General features: G+C 30.7%; 2 protein-coding genes across 8 annotated transcripts; both read left to right on the top strand.

The window, feature by feature from the left end:
- The first annotated feature begins 6036 nt into the window (after positions 1-6036).
- On the top strand, positions 6037-18149 carry LOC136222145 (uncharacterized). Of its 7 annotated transcripts, none has more exons than XM_066009640.1 (13): positions 6037-6176; positions 6281-6342; positions 6443-6500; positions 6597-6658; positions 13247-13616; positions 13982-14394; positions 14461-14574; positions 14640-14862; positions 14957-15178; positions 15284-15487; positions 17195-17284; positions 17414-17530; positions 17618-18149. In XM_066009640.1, the coding sequence occupies exons 5-9, from the start codon at positions 13247-13249 to the stop codon at positions 15004-15006; spliced, it is 1170 nt and encodes a 389-aa protein (XP_065865712.1). In that variant the 5' UTR covers positions 6037-6176; positions 6281-6342; positions 6443-6500; positions 6597-6658; the 3' UTR covers positions 15007-15178; positions 15284-15487; positions 17195-17284; positions 17414-17530; positions 17618-18149. The 7 variants fall into 7 exon arrangements, with proteins under 7 accessions (XP_065865712.1, XP_065865714.1, XP_065865710.1 ...); XM_066009642.1 differs by having other exon boundaries at positions 6439-6500; positions 6601-6658; XM_066009638.1 differs by having other exon boundaries at positions 6439-6500.
- LOC136222144 (uncharacterized) lies at positions 7943-13230 on the top strand. The gene is made up of 2 exons (XM_066009637.1): positions 7943-12299; positions 12388-13230. Exon 1 carries the CDS (start codon positions 9734-9736, stop codon positions 11396-11398), a length of 1665 nt encoding a protein of 554 aa, XP_065865709.1. The 5' UTR covers positions 7943-9733; the 3' UTR covers positions 11399-12299; positions 12388-13230.

Below are 18149 nucleotides of genomic sequence, written 5' to 3'. Positions count from 1 at the left end.
TGACACCTCAGTTCCATCGTTACTGTTTTATATTATATATAGATGTGTAGAGAATTAGAGAGATTTTAGGGATTAATTTAAATTCTGTAGAACTCTTAGATATAGTATGGATAAAATAATCTTTTTTATAGATAAATATATATAATAAAATTAAAATTAATATATTAAATTTTTTATCACTAAAAAAGGAGGAAGTGACACCTCAGTTCCATCGTTACGGTTTTATATTATATATAGATGTGTAGAGAATTAGAGAGATTTTAGGGATTAATTTAAATTATCTAGAACTCTTAGATATAGTACGGATAAAATAATCTTTTTTTAGATAAATATATATAATAAAATTAAAATTAATATATTAAATTTTTTATCACTAAAAAAGGAGGAAGTGACACCTCAGTTCCATCGTTACTGTTTTATATTATATATAGATGTGTAGAGAATTAGAGAGATTTTAGGGATTAATTTAAATTCTGTAGAACTCTTAGATATAGTATGGATAAAATAATCTTTTTTATAGATAAATATAATAATAGAATTAAAATTAATATATTATATTATATATTATATTTTTTATCAGTAAAAAAGGAGGAAGTTACACCTCAGTTCTATCGTTACTGTTTTATATTATATATAGATGTGTAGAGAATTAGAGAGATTTTAGGGATTAATTTAAATTTTGTAGAACTCTTAGATATAGTACGGATAAAATAATCTTTTTATAGATAAATATATATAATAAAATTAAAATTAATATATTAAATTTTTTATCACTAAAAAATGAGGAAGTGACACCTCAGTTCCATCGTTACTGTTTTATATTATATATAGATAGATGTGTAGAGAATTAGAGAGATTTTAGGGATTAATTTAAATTATGTAGAACTCTTAGATATAGTACGGATAAAATAATCTTTTTATAGATAAATATATATAATAAAATTAAAATTAATAGATTAAATTTTTTATCACTAAAAAAGGAGGAAGTGACACCTCAGTTCCATCGTTACTTAATATATTAAATTTTTTTATCACTAAAAAAGGAGCATGTGACACCTCAGTTCCATCGTTACTGTTTTATATTATATATAGTTGTGTAGAGAATTAGAGAGATTTTAGAGATTAATTTAAATTCTCTAGAACTCTTAGATATAGTACGGATAAAATAATCTTTTTATAGATAAATATATATAATAAAATTAAAATTAATATATTAAATTTTTTATCAATAAAAAAGGAGGAAGTGACACCTCAGTTCCATCGTTACTGTTTTATATTATATATAGATGTGTAGAGAATTAGAGAGATTTTAGGGATTAATTTAAATTCTGTAGAACTCTTAGAGATAGTATGGATAAAATAATCTTTTTTATAGATAAATCTAATAATAGAATTAAAATTAATATATTATATATTATATTATATTTTTTATCAGTAAAAAGGGAGGAAGTTACATCTTAGCTCTATCGTTACTGTTTTATATTATATATAGACGTGTAGAGAATTAGAGAGATTTTAGGGATTAATTTAAATTCTCTAGATCTCTTAGATATAGTACGGATAAAATAATCTTTTTATAGATAAATATATATAATAAAATTAAAATTAATATATTAAATTTTTTATCACTAAAAAAGGAGGAAGTGACACCTCAGTTCCATCGTTACTGTTTTATATTATATATAGATGTGTAGAGAATTAGAGAGATTTTAGGGATTAATTTAAATTCTGTAGAACTCTTAGATATAGTATGGATAAAATAATCTTTTTTATAGATAAATATAATAATAGAATTAAAATTAATATATTATATTATATATTATATTTTTTATCAGTAAAAAAGGAGGAAGTTACACCTCAGTTCTATCGTTACTGTTTTATATTATATATAGATGTGTAGAGAATTAGAGAGATTTTAGGGATTAATTTAAATTTTGTAGAACTCTTAGATATAGTACGGATAAAATAATCTTTTTATAGATAAATATATATAATAAAATTAAAATTAATATATTAAATTTTTTATCACTAAAAAATGAGGAAGTGACACCTCAGTTCCATCGTTACTGTTTTATATTATATATAGATAGATGTGTAGAGAATTAGAGAGATTTTAGGGATTAATTTAAATTATGTAGAATTCTTAGATATAGTACGGATAAAATAATCTTTTTATAGATAAATATATATAATAAAATTAAAATTAATATATTAAATTTTTTATCACTAAAAAAGGAGGAAGTGACACCTCAGTTCCATCGTTACTTAATATATTAAATTTTTTTATCACTAAAAAAGGAGCAAGTGACACCTCAGTTCCATCGTTACTGTTTTATATTATATATAGATGTGTAGAGAATTAGAGAGATTTTAGAGATTAATTTAAATTCTCTAGAACTCTTAGATATAGTACGGATAAAATAATCTTTTTATAGATAAATATATATAATAAAATTAAAATTAATATATTAAATTTTTTATCACTAAAAAAGGAGGAAGTGACACCTCAGTTCCATCGTTACTGTTTTATATTATATATAGATGTGTAGAGAATTAGAGAGATTTTAGGGATTAATTTAAATTCTGTAGAACTCTTAGAGATAGTATGGATAAAATAATCTTTTTTATAGATAAATCTAATAATAGAATTAAAATTAATATATTATATATTATATTATATTTTTTATCAGTAAAAAGGGAGGAAGTTACATCTTAGTTCTATCGTTACTGTTTTATATTATATATAGACGTGTAGAGAATTAGAGAGATTTTAAGGATTAATTTAAATTCTGTAGAACTCTTAGATATAGTACGGATAAAATAATCTTTTTATAGATAAATATATATAATAAAATTAAAATTAATATATTAAATTTTTTATCACTAAAAAAGGAGGAAGTGACACCTCAGTTCCATCGTTACTGTTTTATATTATATATAGATTATATAATATAAATAAAAATCTGATGAAAAAATGTTTAAAATATATTATGGTAGCATATTCGGGTTGGATAGAATATTTTCGTTGAACTTTCTAGGAAGCAAGCAATAATTAAATTAATTATGTCCCTATATTACAAGATAACTCCAATTTTTTTAATTATTTTTTCATCGGATCCTACTTAGAAGTTTTGATGTGGTCTCTTTCCTGATATGCATATTTTAATTTTGATAAAACATTATTTTATTATATATTTTAGAAAAATAATCTGCAACTATTCTTTAATCTTTCCATGTGCATCAGACGAATACAATTGTTAATAAATCTATAAAATAAAATGGTAAAGTTTGAATTTCCTATTTTTGTCGTTTAGAAAATAAAATTGATGAGCTAAACTTTATGAAAATAACATATATCTACATTGCAATTTACATGTTGAAATTGCATTTTTTTTACATATGCTTTATAATAATCTACAGTAATTTTTTTTAAAACAAATATTTTATGTTGTTTTCTGATCTACTATCAATTTTCTGGAACATTTACAATTTTAAATTGGGAATAAGTTAAATTATCCCTAACTAAACACACCCACCCAGTCATCGACCGTCTACCCCACAATGGAAGAAAATATAAATAAAAACTATTAATTTATATATATTCTAATCCAAATTAAATTAGAAATATTGTACCCAATTTTTGAAGTGTTTAAGAAAAGAAAAAATATGAAAATGACACTTGAACTTCCAATTACGAAACAATCAATATCCGGATTACTATTTCTGTAAATTTTGAAAATAATAATATAAAAGAGAAATTGGAGTAGTTGTGATTTGACAACAAAATTTTGTGGGGTTTTTTTCTTTGTTTTTGGTGAAATTTGATGTAGATGTAACATGTCATATATTCAAAACTCATCATTTAAATCATATAATATGAAATGAATTGATGATTATAAAATATGGTTTATTTTGGAAATGCAATACACTGTATATGGACTATTTTCAATTGAACGTAAGTGAGAAAGTTATATAATAAAACGAGACTGATTTTTGGTGCAATGTTGCATTAGATTTTGAGCGTCGCAGTAACACTTTCATAAATATAAAGGTCTATGTAATCAAACCATAATAAAATTGTCAGTAATACAGTAGAGATTGTTATCTATAATTAAATGCATAATGGGAAAATTACAAAACTGGGTCAAATGGGAGGCTCATTTACATAATTAACCCATTTACTCAACCTACTACATATCTAGACTGATTTTGTGTGACTTTTCCATAATACCCATAACCTTCCCACTTCCCACACATCGCGAACAGCCGCTCGCTCCCCCTATCTCCTTGGTTACGCGAAAAGTTGCTCCTGCATTAATTATTTGAAGACTTTTGATCTTCCTTTCTTCCTTTAAATTGCACGAAATCTGCACAATTTCATCAAAATCACAATGAATTTCTCTTTTTCCTCTCTTCATCTCTTGATTCTGCAACTTCCTAACCCTAGAAAACAAAGCCATGGTTCTTCATCTTCCTGTTCGTTGCTTGGTTTCTTTCTTCTTGTTACCATCAAAGAAATGGTTTTTCTACGTTATTTCCTTCGTTCTTCCCATGTTATCATATTGTTATTGCCGCTTTTAGGGGTGAAAGGGGCGAAAAATGTAAGTATCTGTTGTTTTTTCTGCGTTTTTTCATGAATACACTTCGTGAATCGATGGTTTCGCGAAAGTTTGCGAAGAGAATGAGCCTGGATGGTGACGATCTACTTCGTGAATCGATGATTTCGCGAAGATCTGCGGAGAGAAAGAGTCTGAAACGTATGGATCTACCTCGCGAATCGATTAGTTCGCGAAGTCTGTGAATAGATCCTCACGTTTCAGACCTCGCAGACTTCGCGAAAGCATCGATATGCGACGTAGATAGTCACGTTTCAGACCTCGCAGACTTCGCAAAAAAATCGATTAGCGAAGTAAAATCACCTCTTTCCCTGCACATTTACATTCGCATGCTTCGCTAATCTTCATTTCGCGAAGTCAAAATCGTCTTTTTCCCTGCCTAACACGATTAATTTTTTCTGGAAGGCGACGTACTGGGCTGCAGGGGAGATGATTTTCCTTCCTGTATAGGGATTAACTTCCCTCAAGATTAACACATTCACTCCTAAAATGGTTGGTTAGGAGAGATTGTGCCAATCTTGGGATGCACCATGGAAAACGTCCATCCCATAGTGCCAATCTTCAAAGTGAACCTAACTAATCTGGTACCAATTTTGAATCAGATGAGTAATCTTGGTGTGCACCGTGGGACACGTCCATCCCAAAATGTCTGGACTGCCATTTTTGAGATGAGAAATGGAAGTCCAGACACTACACCATAGATGGTCTACTGTAACACAAAATGTCTGTGTTACTATGATTGTGTTGCAATTTTTGTCCTGAATTTTGATATATCATAACACTATTTATGAAGTGTTACCATATTATGTTAAACTAATTTAACTTTGATATATTGTAACATTGTTTACTAGTGTTACCATTATATTGTTAAATTGTAACACTATAGAAAAGGCTTAATACATCAGTTGCCTCCTGAACTTATCCAAAAATGTTGATTGGCTCATGAACTTACATGGTATCCAATTAGCCCTCTAAACTTGTTTAAAATGTCATGATTATGTCCCTAAATTTATAAAAAGCGTCATAAAAATGTACAAACTAAAAAGTTTATTTGTTTTAAAGACTTAAAATCACAAATTAAGCATTTACTTTTTATGTTTTGAATTTTTTACAGATTTAGATAAATTGCAATTGAGACCACTTTAAACAAGTTAAGGGATAAATAGATCATTATAAACAAGTCTAGGGGTCAACAGATCATTTTGAACAAATTCGGATAGGTAATATGTTATCTTAAGCAAGTTGGGGGATTAAAGAGATATTATATAAGTTTAGAGGGCCCATCAATATTTTTGAATAAGTTGAGTGGTTTGATCTATTAAGCACTGTAGAAAAAAAATAAAAAAATAAAAAAATAAAAAAAAATAAAATATATTTTTAGTTTTAGCGGTAGAAAAAAGTGAAAGAAGGTGAAGTGAAAGTGGTTTTGGCGCAAATTTTATTCTGAAATTTATCTTTTCCTAAAAAAGAACAAAAGCCCTTTTACTGAGTTCTTTTCCGATTACGACGTTCACCTCAACCGCCTCTACCTCCGCTGCCTCGGCTCCATCTCCAAATCAGGTAACACGTCCCTATCTTAATCCGATCTTTTGTCTAATTTCTCCATCTCTCGCCCCTCTCTCTTTGAATTTTCCAAACCTAATTTCCCTCTTACTTCGATTTAGCTAGTTCCGGCTGCGGTTGTAAATCGTCAACCTCTTGTTGCCTCTCTCTGGTTTAATTATTGGTGAGATATTTCCCTTGTTTCTTTCATCTTCTCTGATTACTGTATGTTTGTATTATAACAGTTTCTTGTTCTAATTTCGCTCTTACTTCGATTTAGCTAGTTCCGGCAGCGATCGTAAATCGTCAACCTCTTGTTGCCTCTCTCTAGTTTAATTATTGGTGAGATTTTCCCCTTGTTTCTTTCATCTTCTCTGATTACTGTATGTTTGTATTATAACAGTTTCTTGTTCTAATTTCCCTCTTACTTCGATTTAGCTAGTTCCGGCGGCCGTGGTAAATCGTCAACCTTTTGTTGCCTCTTTCTGGTTTAATTATTGGTGAGATTTTTTCCCTTGTTTCTTTCATCTTCTCTGATTACTGTGTGTTTGTATTATAATAGTTCATATGCTAAGTTTCTGTTAACAGTTCATATACTAGATCCGTGTGAATTCCTTTATAAGTGATTCATTGGTCTACTAAATTTGTTTATAATAACCTATTGTCTTATACTAATCTACATTTTAATTTATTAAAATAATTTCTTGTTCTAGTCCGTGAAATTAAAGAATTAATCAACTTACTTTAAGTTCAGAAAACGCAGAGACACCCTATAAATATAAGGGCCAATTGTTTGTTTTCTACTAGACTCTTAATATATATAATGCACACAAATTATTATCAATTAATTACGCATGTCCGCTATCTATCTAGTGACCACTATTTATTATGTTTTGGTGCAAATAAGGATGAGTTTCCAATGTGGAAGTATGAAGCATTAACTAATTTCAAACCTTAAAAACATGCTTTAGTTCAAATAAATAATTGATAAACTCAGAGATGACATGATAATTGTGCTAGTTTCTTCAAATGATTGCTAAAACCTATATAGAGAAAATAAAAAATACAATAGAAAAAACACTTGCAAAAGAACAAAATAACAATGCAAATGAAAGTAAACTTAGCAGTTAATCAAATGAAATCTATAAACTTTGAGGAAATTGAATTTCTCCACCTTGGTGTTTTTATAGTTTGTTCTGCAGCAGCTGCAATTTGAGATCCAATTTCATGGGTTTCCATGGATAAAAAGCATTCTGGCGTCCTTATCTTTCAATTTTTTTGTGTATTATTGCTGATTTTTTATTTAGATGCATCAAGTGCCAAATATTATATTTTTATGTGTATCAAGCCCCCAGCTAACAGAATTGTTAAACAAACTCTGTCAAAGAAGTCGAGTTGTTCTGAGACTCAGGATGCTTGTTTCCTTTTCCATATGAGTCAACTTAGTGAACTTGCTAAGTTTCTTCCATCCATTGCTCCAAGCTGAAGTGTGTTTTTTATTTGTCCATTTATCAAACTCTCTGCAAATTCTCCATGTCAATTGATCAAACTGTCCTTTTTTATAGGGATAAAGTACCAAAATAAGCCTATGGTTTTTGAGAAAGTATCAATTTAGACTCCACGTACAAAATAGCATCAATATATGTCTAACGTTTAAAAAAGGGTACCAATTTAGGTATCGATAACGGATTGGTCGATACCTAAATTGGTACCCTTTTTTAAACGTTAGACATATATTGATGCTATTTTGTACGTGGAGCCTTAATTGATACTTCCTAAAAAACCATAGGTCTATTTTGTTACATTATCCATTTTTTATATGATTAAGAGGATTATGATAGTTTTTTCCGTATGAAATTTCCGATAATTAGCTAAGTCCTCGGTCCAACTACTCTCAATGAGAGAAATAGAGTCTTATTTCAAAGTAGTTTCAGAGGTTTTTAGAAGAATCTAAAAGTAATTAATACCTAGATGAGTTGTTGAAATTGGAACATAAAATTGAAAATGAAACTCTATATTCTAAAAAGATGAGGTAGGATGTCATTATCCAGAAGAATTTATTTCTTATGATTTTGAGAACATTTTAATGGGGGTTCTTGTTTTTTTTTTTGTCATTACATTATACTGTGTTAATAATTGGTAAATTTAGCTGTCAAAAAACAGCATAACATGGAATTTCTATCTCTTCTATAACCATATGTTCCACCGACAACAGCCAAAAAAACACAAATCTATTGTTTACTAAGAACTTTTCTGCTGATATATGAAGTTGTACATGTCCTTTTTATCACATGACCCCATGACTTTCATTGCTAATCTCTTTTCACATAGAAAAAAATAATAATAATTTAAATAACCAAGAATTAAAAAAAAGGAACAAATGACTTAAATAGCACATTCTCTAAAAATTTCTGCAAAAGGGTCAGCTGGTCTGCAAAAAGGTCAGCTGGTGGATGCTTCTTCGTGGAGGCAAAACAACAATTGGTTTTCCAGCCAATATCTATACTTTAGATTGACCTAGTTCAACATCCTTCAAAGGAATGTTTTCTACTCCTTCCTTCAGAAGTCTGATTTCCTCTTCTGTTAGACTGTTCTTCGGATGGGTCAAAGCCTTAATTGCACTTTTATCAGCCTCTACAGCCCAACTATAAACTACCATTCCAACTACTGCTATTAACATACCCATTATGTTCTTGAATGTCATCTCAGAATCAAAGAGCAGCCACCCCAGTGTTATTATTAAATAATAGTTTACAAAAAATTTCACATGATAAATTTTGTCAAAAAATGCAAATTTTCCCTGTTATGGACTTGTGTTATAATCTGAGCTCGTTTTTTATATGGACTTGTGTTAAAATTTGACCTATCTTTTGGATTCAAACTAATTTAGTATCCCATGTTGATCTCACATTATTAGTTGTAGTTTTATTGTCATATACTTACATATAGTTCTCTTATGCTTTTGTTTTTGTTTGTTATCAATTAATTTATTTTATCATATTACAATCTAAGTAAAGAACAATCTCAAACTAGGAAAGTTCTACTCAGAACAAGATCAACCATGTTCTGATTATAATTAATTACCAAAAGTCACTATCTGGCACCTATAAGGCAGTTTTAATAAAAAAAACCATTAGTTCAGCAAATGTAATTTGTAGAGCAACAATAGTCTAGGGAATAAACGAGAAGTTAGTGAGCATAATACAATCTTAAAATCATCTTATACTATTGGCTTATGGGTGAGCTTTACTCCCTTTAAGTAGTTTTGTCTGTCAATTTTGCCCAAATGCATCTCTAAATCCATAATATGCCTATGTTTTGTACCTCATAATCTGTTTGAATGGAAACCTTTTAACTTAGCAATTACATCTTATGGTACTTATATCCTTCATTATTAGATCAGCTCATCTAATATTTTAGTTTAATTAGATGCACAATCATCTATTTTCTTTTGTTCTTGTATATAACGTGTTTTATAATGAATGATGGTCTTATGCTTAGCTATGAAAAGTAATAGACAAATTTGAATTCACTCTTTTTACATCACCTTGTTGTTTTGGGACAAATATGTAGTAATGGGTGATGAAGATAAGGTTTGGCTAAATCTTCCAAAGTACAGTGAAGGATATATGAATGGGGTGAAAGCTTTTATAGCAAATGTGTTTTCTAGTTTCGCCGTAGGAAACGAATCAAGGTGTCCATGTAAAAAATGTAAAAATTGTCAATGGCATTGTAAAAATGCTATCTACGACCATTTGATTTGCAAGGGTCATTCTCCAATGTATACCCAATGGATTTATGACGTTTCATGTCCCAATTTAAAAGGCAATAACGATGAGTTGGATTGTGAGAATGATGTGGGTTTTGGAGATGATCTTGATAAGATGTTGTATGATACTTATCAACATAGGGAAAGTAATGAAGAAACAAATGAAGATGGACTGAAGAAAGGCCCGAATGTAGATGCAAGAAAGTTTTATCGTCTTGTTGAGGAGGGAAAACAACCTTTGTATCCCGGGTGCAAGAAATTCTCTCGATTAAGTTTCATAGTTAGGCTTTATCTTTTAAAGTGCATTCATGGAATTACTGAATCTGCATTTGGGGATCTACTGGAGTTGATAAAGGAGGCTTTCCCTGATGTTAATATACCTACATCTTTTAATGATGCAAAAAATATCATTAAAGATTTAGGTCTTGATTACCAGAAGATACATGCATGTCCAAATGATTGCATGTTGTACTGGGCTGAAAATGAGAGTGAAGATGCTTGCAAAACTTGTGGTTCTTCAAGGTGGAAGGTGGTGGAAAATAAAGGTGTTGGTGTTGATAATAAATGCCCAGAAAAGATTCACAAAGTCCCAGCAAAAGTGATGCGATATTTCCCCTTAAAACCCAGGTTGCAACGACTATTTATGTGCAAAGAGTTCTCTCAACTTATGATATGGCATGCAGTAGAACGGAAGAATGATGGGAAGCTAAGACATCCAGCTGATGGTGAAGCTTGGAAGAAAATGGATGCGAAGTATCCCCAATTTTCATCAGAAATTCGAAATGTTAGATTAGGTTTAGATTCCGATGGATTCAATCCTTTTCGGACAATGAGTGTAACTCACAGCACATGGCCTATTGTATTGGTGAATTACAACCTTCCCCCTTGGTTAAGCATGAAACCGGAGAATTTGATTCTATCAACATTAATCTCTGGTCCAAATTCTCCTGGGAACAATATTGATGTGTATATGCAGCCTTTAATTGCAGAGTTGAAAGATTTATGGGATGTAGGATTAGAAACTTATGATGCCTTTACTGATCGAACTTTTATGCTACATGCATGTGTCTTATGGACCATCAGTGATTTTCCGGGATATGCAATGTTATCAGGTTGGAACACAAAAGGTAAATTGGCTTGTCCTGTATGTAATTACGAGACATGCTCATTTTATTTGAAACATAGTAGGAAAATGTGTTATATGGATCATAGAAGATTTCTTGATTGCACACATCAGTGGAGGTTAGATAAACGAAGATTTAATGGGAAAACTGAAATGAGAGAGAGTCCTACAATGTTGACTGGAACGGATATTGAAGAATTGTTGGGGAAATATGTGAATGAATTTGGGAAGCAAAGTAGAAAACAAAAGTCTAATTATGATTCACCTTTCAAGAAGAAGTCTATCTTTTTTTATTTACCATATTGGAGTCATAATTTGGCTCGACATAACCTTGATGTCATGCAATAGAGAAAAACATTTGTGATAATATACTGGGTACTTTATTAAATATTAGCGGTAAGTCAAAAGATCATTATAAGGCTCGTAAATATTTGCAAGATATCGGCATTCGAAAAGTCCTTCATCCTATTCTCTCTAGTGATGGTGAACACTATGAATATAGGGCTGCTAGCTTTGACATGACGAATGAAGAGAAGGAAATGTTTTGCTCAGTATTGAAGAATGCTAAACTTCCGTACGGATGTGCATCTAATATCAGCCGTTGTGTGCACATGAATGAGAGGAAAGTATCGGGGTATAAGAGTCATGATGCTCATTTTATTCTCCAATATTTGCTACAATTTGCTGTGACAAAAACATTAAAACCCGAGGTTGCAATACCTTTGATCAGATTGGGTGCATTCTTTAGAGGTATATGCAACAAAGTTATTGATTTGGATGATGTTAAGAAGTTGCAACATGAAATTGCTGAAATTCTTTGTCAGTTTGAGATGATCTTTCCGCCTTCATTCTTTGATATAATGGTTCACTTACCAATTCATTTGTGTAAGGAAGTTGAACTTGGTGGACCAGTGCATAGTCGATGGATGTTTCCAATTGAGCGATATTTGGGTAAATTAAAATCATATGTTCGGAATAGGAGTAAACCAGAAGGGTCCATCGCAGAAGGCTATTTGGCAGAAGAATGTTTGACATTTTGTTCTAGATATTTGGGTGACGTCGGGAAAACAAAAATTCACAAGTACTCTGCTGAATTTGAAAGTGCAAATTTTCCAAATATGGGATATCCTATTGGAACAAGGAGAAACAAAGATGGAAAAATTATTCATTTGGATGATGATACATGGATTAAAGCTCATCGATATGTCTTATTCAATTGCGATAACGAGGAAATAGAGACGTTAATTGAGTAAGTTGTTTTAATCCATCTTTTTATAGAATACTAAAATTTTGGCAACTTTGAATAATTGAATGTCTATTCTTGATAATGATTGTAGGGAACATCGAGCATTATTTGATAGTCATGCAAAGTCAAAGAGGTATAAAAGAGAAAGATCACATACAGAAGAGTTCTATAAGTGGTTAAAGGAAGAAGTTGGAAAAAAGGAGAACATTTCAATGGAATTATCATCCTTAGCAAAGGGTCCTAATCGAGCGGCTAAGAGGTTTAGTGGTTATGTAATAAATGGATATAGATTTCATACAAAACAAAGAGATGGTAAGTGTACGACACAAAATAGTGGTGTCTTTTTGTCAGCCTTAACCACTAGTTTTGCAAGTTCGAAAGACAAAAATCCAATAGTGGGGGAAGTTAGTTATTATGGAGCAATTGAAGAAATCATTGAAGTTGATTATTGGGGAGTTGTAGATGTAGTTTTATTTAGGTGTTGTTGGTACCAAGAAGAGAAGGATTCTTATGGGCTGCCTCGAGTCAACTTCCATAAATTATACCAAAAAAATGATCCATTTGTTATGGCTTCACAAGTACATCAAGTGTTTTTTTATCGAAGATCTAATTGAAAAAGGTTTTCATTATATTGTGAAGAAATTGCCGAGGGAGTGGTGTGATGTGAGAGAAGATATAAGCGAACAAGTTTTAGATGATATTGACATTGATTATGGAATAGAAAATCTAGTTGATGATGTTAGTTGGCATAGAGATGATATTCCGACAAGACAAATCCCCATAGATAACACCGATTTAGATTGCATAGAAAATGCGACTTAATTGTAATGTTCAAACTTGAGAATGACTTTTTTTATTGCTCACTATTTTATTTATTTATTTATTTTTGTAACATGTATTCTTGGTTATGTTTCATAATCTAATATTTGTGTTGTTAATTTATTTATAAGATGGGAGATACACGATTTGTTATCAGATTCCACCACAAGGGAGAGTTCTTGAAAACCAAATTTTCTAATGGAACTTGTACCGAAATTGCAAATAGTGTGGATGCTGATTTATTTTCATATTCTGTATTGATGGAGTATGTCAAAAATGACCTGGGATACATTGAAATTGGAGGAATTTATATCAATAAAGGGAAGATGGGTGGTTGGAAATTAGTGGCAAATGACAAGGACTTTGGTGAATTCATTCAAGGATTCAGTGGTGGTGAATCATTAGATTTTTACATTGATACCATTGTTGGCAAAGGAATAGAGCCACTAGAGCAAATGCAACCACATGTAGTCGTACGACCAAGACCGAGTTTATTTGAAGGTAAAGTTATATATTTCAAACTCTTATTAATATTCTTTGTGTTTATGGTAAATGTTTACATGTAACAAATGCTTTCTATATTGACTGCAATTTATGCTATGTTTTTAGTGCTCATTTGATGTTTTTATGTTCTGTTTTTTGCTGCTGCTTTGCTATTAATAAAAGATTTTTTACTGTTGCCTTTCACATCTTCAAGAATTATACATTTCTCAAGAATTATAGTGCTCTCTTTTTTACTTTCTGTATTTTAACAATGAGAGTCACTTTAGGTAAAATAAACATGACTACAAAGCAAAAATACTCATGTACCATTCTTAATTATTACCATTTATATGTTAATACATGAATTATTTTTATGCTTGTAGCAAAAAGACTCCAACCAAAGAGAAAGTATGTGACTATACAGTCCATTCAACAAGAGCAAAAAAATAAAAAGAATGCAAGTGAAGAGAATGCTACTGTGAGGAGGAAGTTACCCATTGAAGATAATGTCTTGATTAGTCAACAAGATATAGCTCCGAAAGATGTTATAGACGGCGAAAATATTAAAGAATCTATTGGCATTATGTATGAAAGGAAAAGGGAGATGACAATTGCTCAGAATAAGGAGCGATTTGCTGCATTGAATTTGTCAAAGTTGTCTGATGGTTTGAGTATTATTTCCAAACAAAAGAAAGGAAAAGACACGGCAAAGGTTCAAGAGGCAAGCGAAGCCTACTATCCAGAAAATGATAGCGATCCTGGTAGTGATGAAGATGAAATCACTCATACCTCTAAGGTACGTAAGGTAATAACATTATGATTTATAATCATCATTGAAATGTAATTGGATTATAAACTTCAGCAAACCAAACAAATTGAGAAGATGAAGGTTGTGAATGGGCGAACAACACGGTCAAAAGCTAATATTGATGCAATTGCTGTAGAGAAGGAAGGGACATGTTTAAATTCTGCACAGGTAAATCATTTTTATCAAATGAAGTCTGTTATCCATTGATAAAATTGTAGTTGATGTTATTTTAGAAAAAAAATTGCAAGGCGGTTGATGGAGAAACTGTACCATATCCTGGACCATCTTCTACTAAACATTTAAAGCGACAAAGTAACGAAGGAATTGGATCAATTGCTGCCTTTTTAGCTTTGCGAGAAAGCCAAAAGCTTAAACAAGTGGAGAATGCACAAGAGAAGGATAATGTTGAACCAGTATTGTGCCAAACTGATCATGGAACAATTGAAACCTCAAAAGGTCATATAATATTTAGATATTGTGTTTCAACTTTCAACCCTTTTTAACATATTTTTCTATATCTAATTGAATGTATGCAACTATAAATAAACAGAGGAAACGAGGAAAAACAAGAATGGATTTTGTACATGTAAGGAGGCATGATGAGAGAAAGGTAATTATGTTGAATGATCATTTTCAACCTGTAGCAGATGATGATAAATTATTACCAGAGTTCAGCAATTTTTTGGGGACAATAGCAAGGTTATATGTGCCGCTTAATTGGGTTACTTGGCATCATGTTCCCGACAAGAATGACTTATGAGAGTTTGTTAAGGTAAACCTCTTAATTACTTATGCTGGCGTGAAGTTCATTTTGGTAAAAAAATTAATTTATAATAATGTCTATTGTAAGTTTAAACTTAGTATTTTTCTATTTTAGCAAAAGTATATTATCCCTGAGCAAGGAAAACAGTGGGTAATGAAGTCAATTAATGATTCATGGAGGGTGTATAAAGCTCGTATAAAAGAAAAACATTACATCTGTTATGATAATGATGAGGAGAGGCTAAAACACAGGCCGAATGACATTCCACTTGACGAATTCAAGATGTTATTAAAGTATTGGAATGATCCCAAAGTCAAGGTACATGTATATATTATTGGTTTTCTATTTTTAAGTTATGTTGGGTTTTGACTGTGTGCCCTGTGATATAACATTGAGATAAATGCATTATGGTACAATAAGTTATGGCTGAGTTTTAATATAATTTGAGGATAAGGTGCAAAAATGCCTCTAATGTTTGTTATCTATTATTAATGAGTGATAAAATGACGCACATGTGAAGTGTAGATGACAAGATTCATGACAGAATAGACAATTTGATGAATTATTTCTCAAATTGATCCAACTTGTCAACGTTAGGCATAAAATTGCTCTTTGCTGCTAACATTAGGGGTAAAATTGAACAATTTTAGAAGTTAGAAGTAAATTTGCTCCTCCTTGTAAATGTTAAGAGTATTTTTGCACCTTATCTCTATAATGTGTTATTGAGACTAACTGACACTAGTACTTAGTTACAATAAATATGTTAAGCTTAAGGAGTTTAGTAATGAAAGAATGAACTGATATCCTGTTATGATGTTTGGAATCTTAAATAATTTAATTAGTTGCTGTTGATTTTAGCATCCATCTTTATTTAAGTATATGGTGTTTTTACAATGCATTTAGTTACTTTCACATATGGTCAAAGCTGTTTCCTTCTCTTATTATATTATCATTTAGCTTTGAAACATTTACTTTTTAATTGAAATGCACCCATGCGTAGTATGCTTTAATCATATGAGAGTTAGATATTTCTTCCTTTTTCAATAATGTCCATCATTTATGGTTTAAGCTCTCTAGGCATAAGTTCGTAACAAGTTTCTCACTAACATTTCATCTTCATTTTCATCTTTTGTGATCAATAAAATCAAGTTCATGGACAAGTTAGAAACCCTTTTTATAGTCTATGCTCTGTTCTGAGATATGTTTTACTAGATAGCTAAATCTTTAATCTGCCTTACTCAAACTTTAAATCCACGTTAACATGATTGAATCATGGAAATAAGAATGTAATTGGCAAAACGAGCATTTCAAAAGTGAAATTTAAATTGATATTGTACCGTGTTATATATTGTTGCTTGAGACATCAATATTAAACTAGGACATCTCTGTTTACCTTTTGCATTGTTCTTAAATATTGGCAAGTTGTTCATGATATAGATCCCAAAATATAATGTGTTTGAACTAAACTTTTTAATGTTGCAAAACAATATTGGTTGTATATTATGAGGTTAGTTGTAGAAATTTAAGCATAAATGTTTATGATAAAGTGTTTAAGCATAAATGTTTATGATAAAGTGTTTACGTGTGACACAAAAGTCTCGCTCCTTCATTGCCTTATAAATTCAATGCATTCTAGTTTTAGAAACTGGATGAAAGTAAATTGGGCTACGCTGGCCTAGCTCCTCAATTGCTTTATTTCTCAATATTGTGCACAACACACAAAATTTTATATGGACTAACTTAGTATATGGACTATCTTAGGTCATCTATTTTCCTCACTTGCTGTCCCAAATTAAGAACCACCATTTATGGACTAACTTATTATGCTGGCCTAGCTCCTCAATTGCTTTATTTCTCAATATTGTGCACAGCACACAAAATTTTATGTGGACTAACTTAGTATATGGACTATCTTAGGTCATCTATTTTTCCTCACTTGCTGTCCCAAATTAAGAACCACCATTCATGGACTAACTTATTATATTTGAATGAAATTTATCATTGAATTTTTGTTGATTTTTCCAGACGCTGGCTGAGAAAAATGCAATAAGTCGGAATAAGATAAAAGATACACATACTACAGGGCCAAGAAGCTTTGCTCAAATCAGAAAGTTGGTATGTATTCCGACTATATATATATATATATATATATATATATATATATATATATATATATATATATATATATATATATATACAGACTTTTGCTACTTATAGTTACTTATTATCTTTCTTCTATGATAGAAACTTTCAAAGCCAGATCATGCGACACCAACAAAAGCTGAAATTTTTGTGGCAACCCGTAAACGAAAAGAGGGCCGCCAATACAAGTTGCCAAATGAGATATTGAAATATAGACTTGTAAGCTTAAGTTTTTTTAATCATTTAAAAAAATAAATATAAAAATGTAAGTATATGTATATGCACCTGACTTGTGTTTTTATATAGTCAACAATTGAAGAAATTTGTTCAACTGGAGCAAACACTGAGAGTGTCGATCAATTGATTTGTGGTGACTCTTCACACGGATCAACTTGGCTTGTTGGGAGGCGTGGAGTACCTAAGAAATTGAAGAAACAGTCAGCCACAGAAGTTCCTAATAGCTATGTGGAGGAACTTACAACAAATATACGGGATCAGCTTGCCAATGAAATGAAAAAACAAATGCGGGATAATATGACATGGATGATAAACAAATTCGGAGAAGCCAATCCCAATCTCAAGGTTGATGTTGACGAAATGTTTGGCGACATATCATGTGAAAATGAAAATGCTACTCCTGCTAAATGTGGTGATGATGAAGTTGATGAAATAGAAGAATAGTCTAGATATATCGTAGAAGAATAGTCATTTTTGGATGATCTTATGAACATGTTTACTTATATTTGTTGATATATTTACATATAATTGTAAGAACCTTACAATTTAAAAATATTCTTATGTTATTATGAAAATTAAACATTGCTTTGAAAAAAGCTCC

The sequence above is a fragment of the Euphorbia lathyris genome, chromosome 3 (genome assembly GCF_963576675.1).
Source record: "Euphorbia lathyris chromosome 3, ddEupLath1.1, whole genome shotgun sequence".
In the NCBI taxonomy this organism is placed as follows: Eukaryota; Viridiplantae; Streptophyta; class Magnoliopsida; order Malpighiales; family Euphorbiaceae; genus Euphorbia; species Euphorbia lathyris.
Note: the sequence above shows the minus strand (reverse complement) of the source record. Positions and strands in the feature narration are given on the sequence as shown.

Excerpts from the sequence above, each read along its gene's own strand:
- LOC136222145 (XM_066009640.1), top strand. The coding sequence starts at position 13,247 with ATGGGAGATACACGATTTGTTATCAGATTCCACCACAAGGGAGAGTTC. Across the intron at positions 14,575-14,639 it reads CATGTTTAAATTCTGCACAG|AAAAAAAATTGCAAGGCGGT; the intron begins GTAAATCATTTT and ends ATGTTATTTTAG. Across the intron at positions 14,863-14,956 it reads AACAATTGAAACCTCAAAAG|AGGAAACGAGGAAAAACAAG; the intron begins GTCATATAATAT and ends ATAAATAAACAG.
- LOC136222144 (XM_066009637.1), top strand. The coding sequence starts at position 9,734 with ATGGGTGATGAAGATAAGGTTTGGCTAAATCTTCCAAAGTACAGTGAA.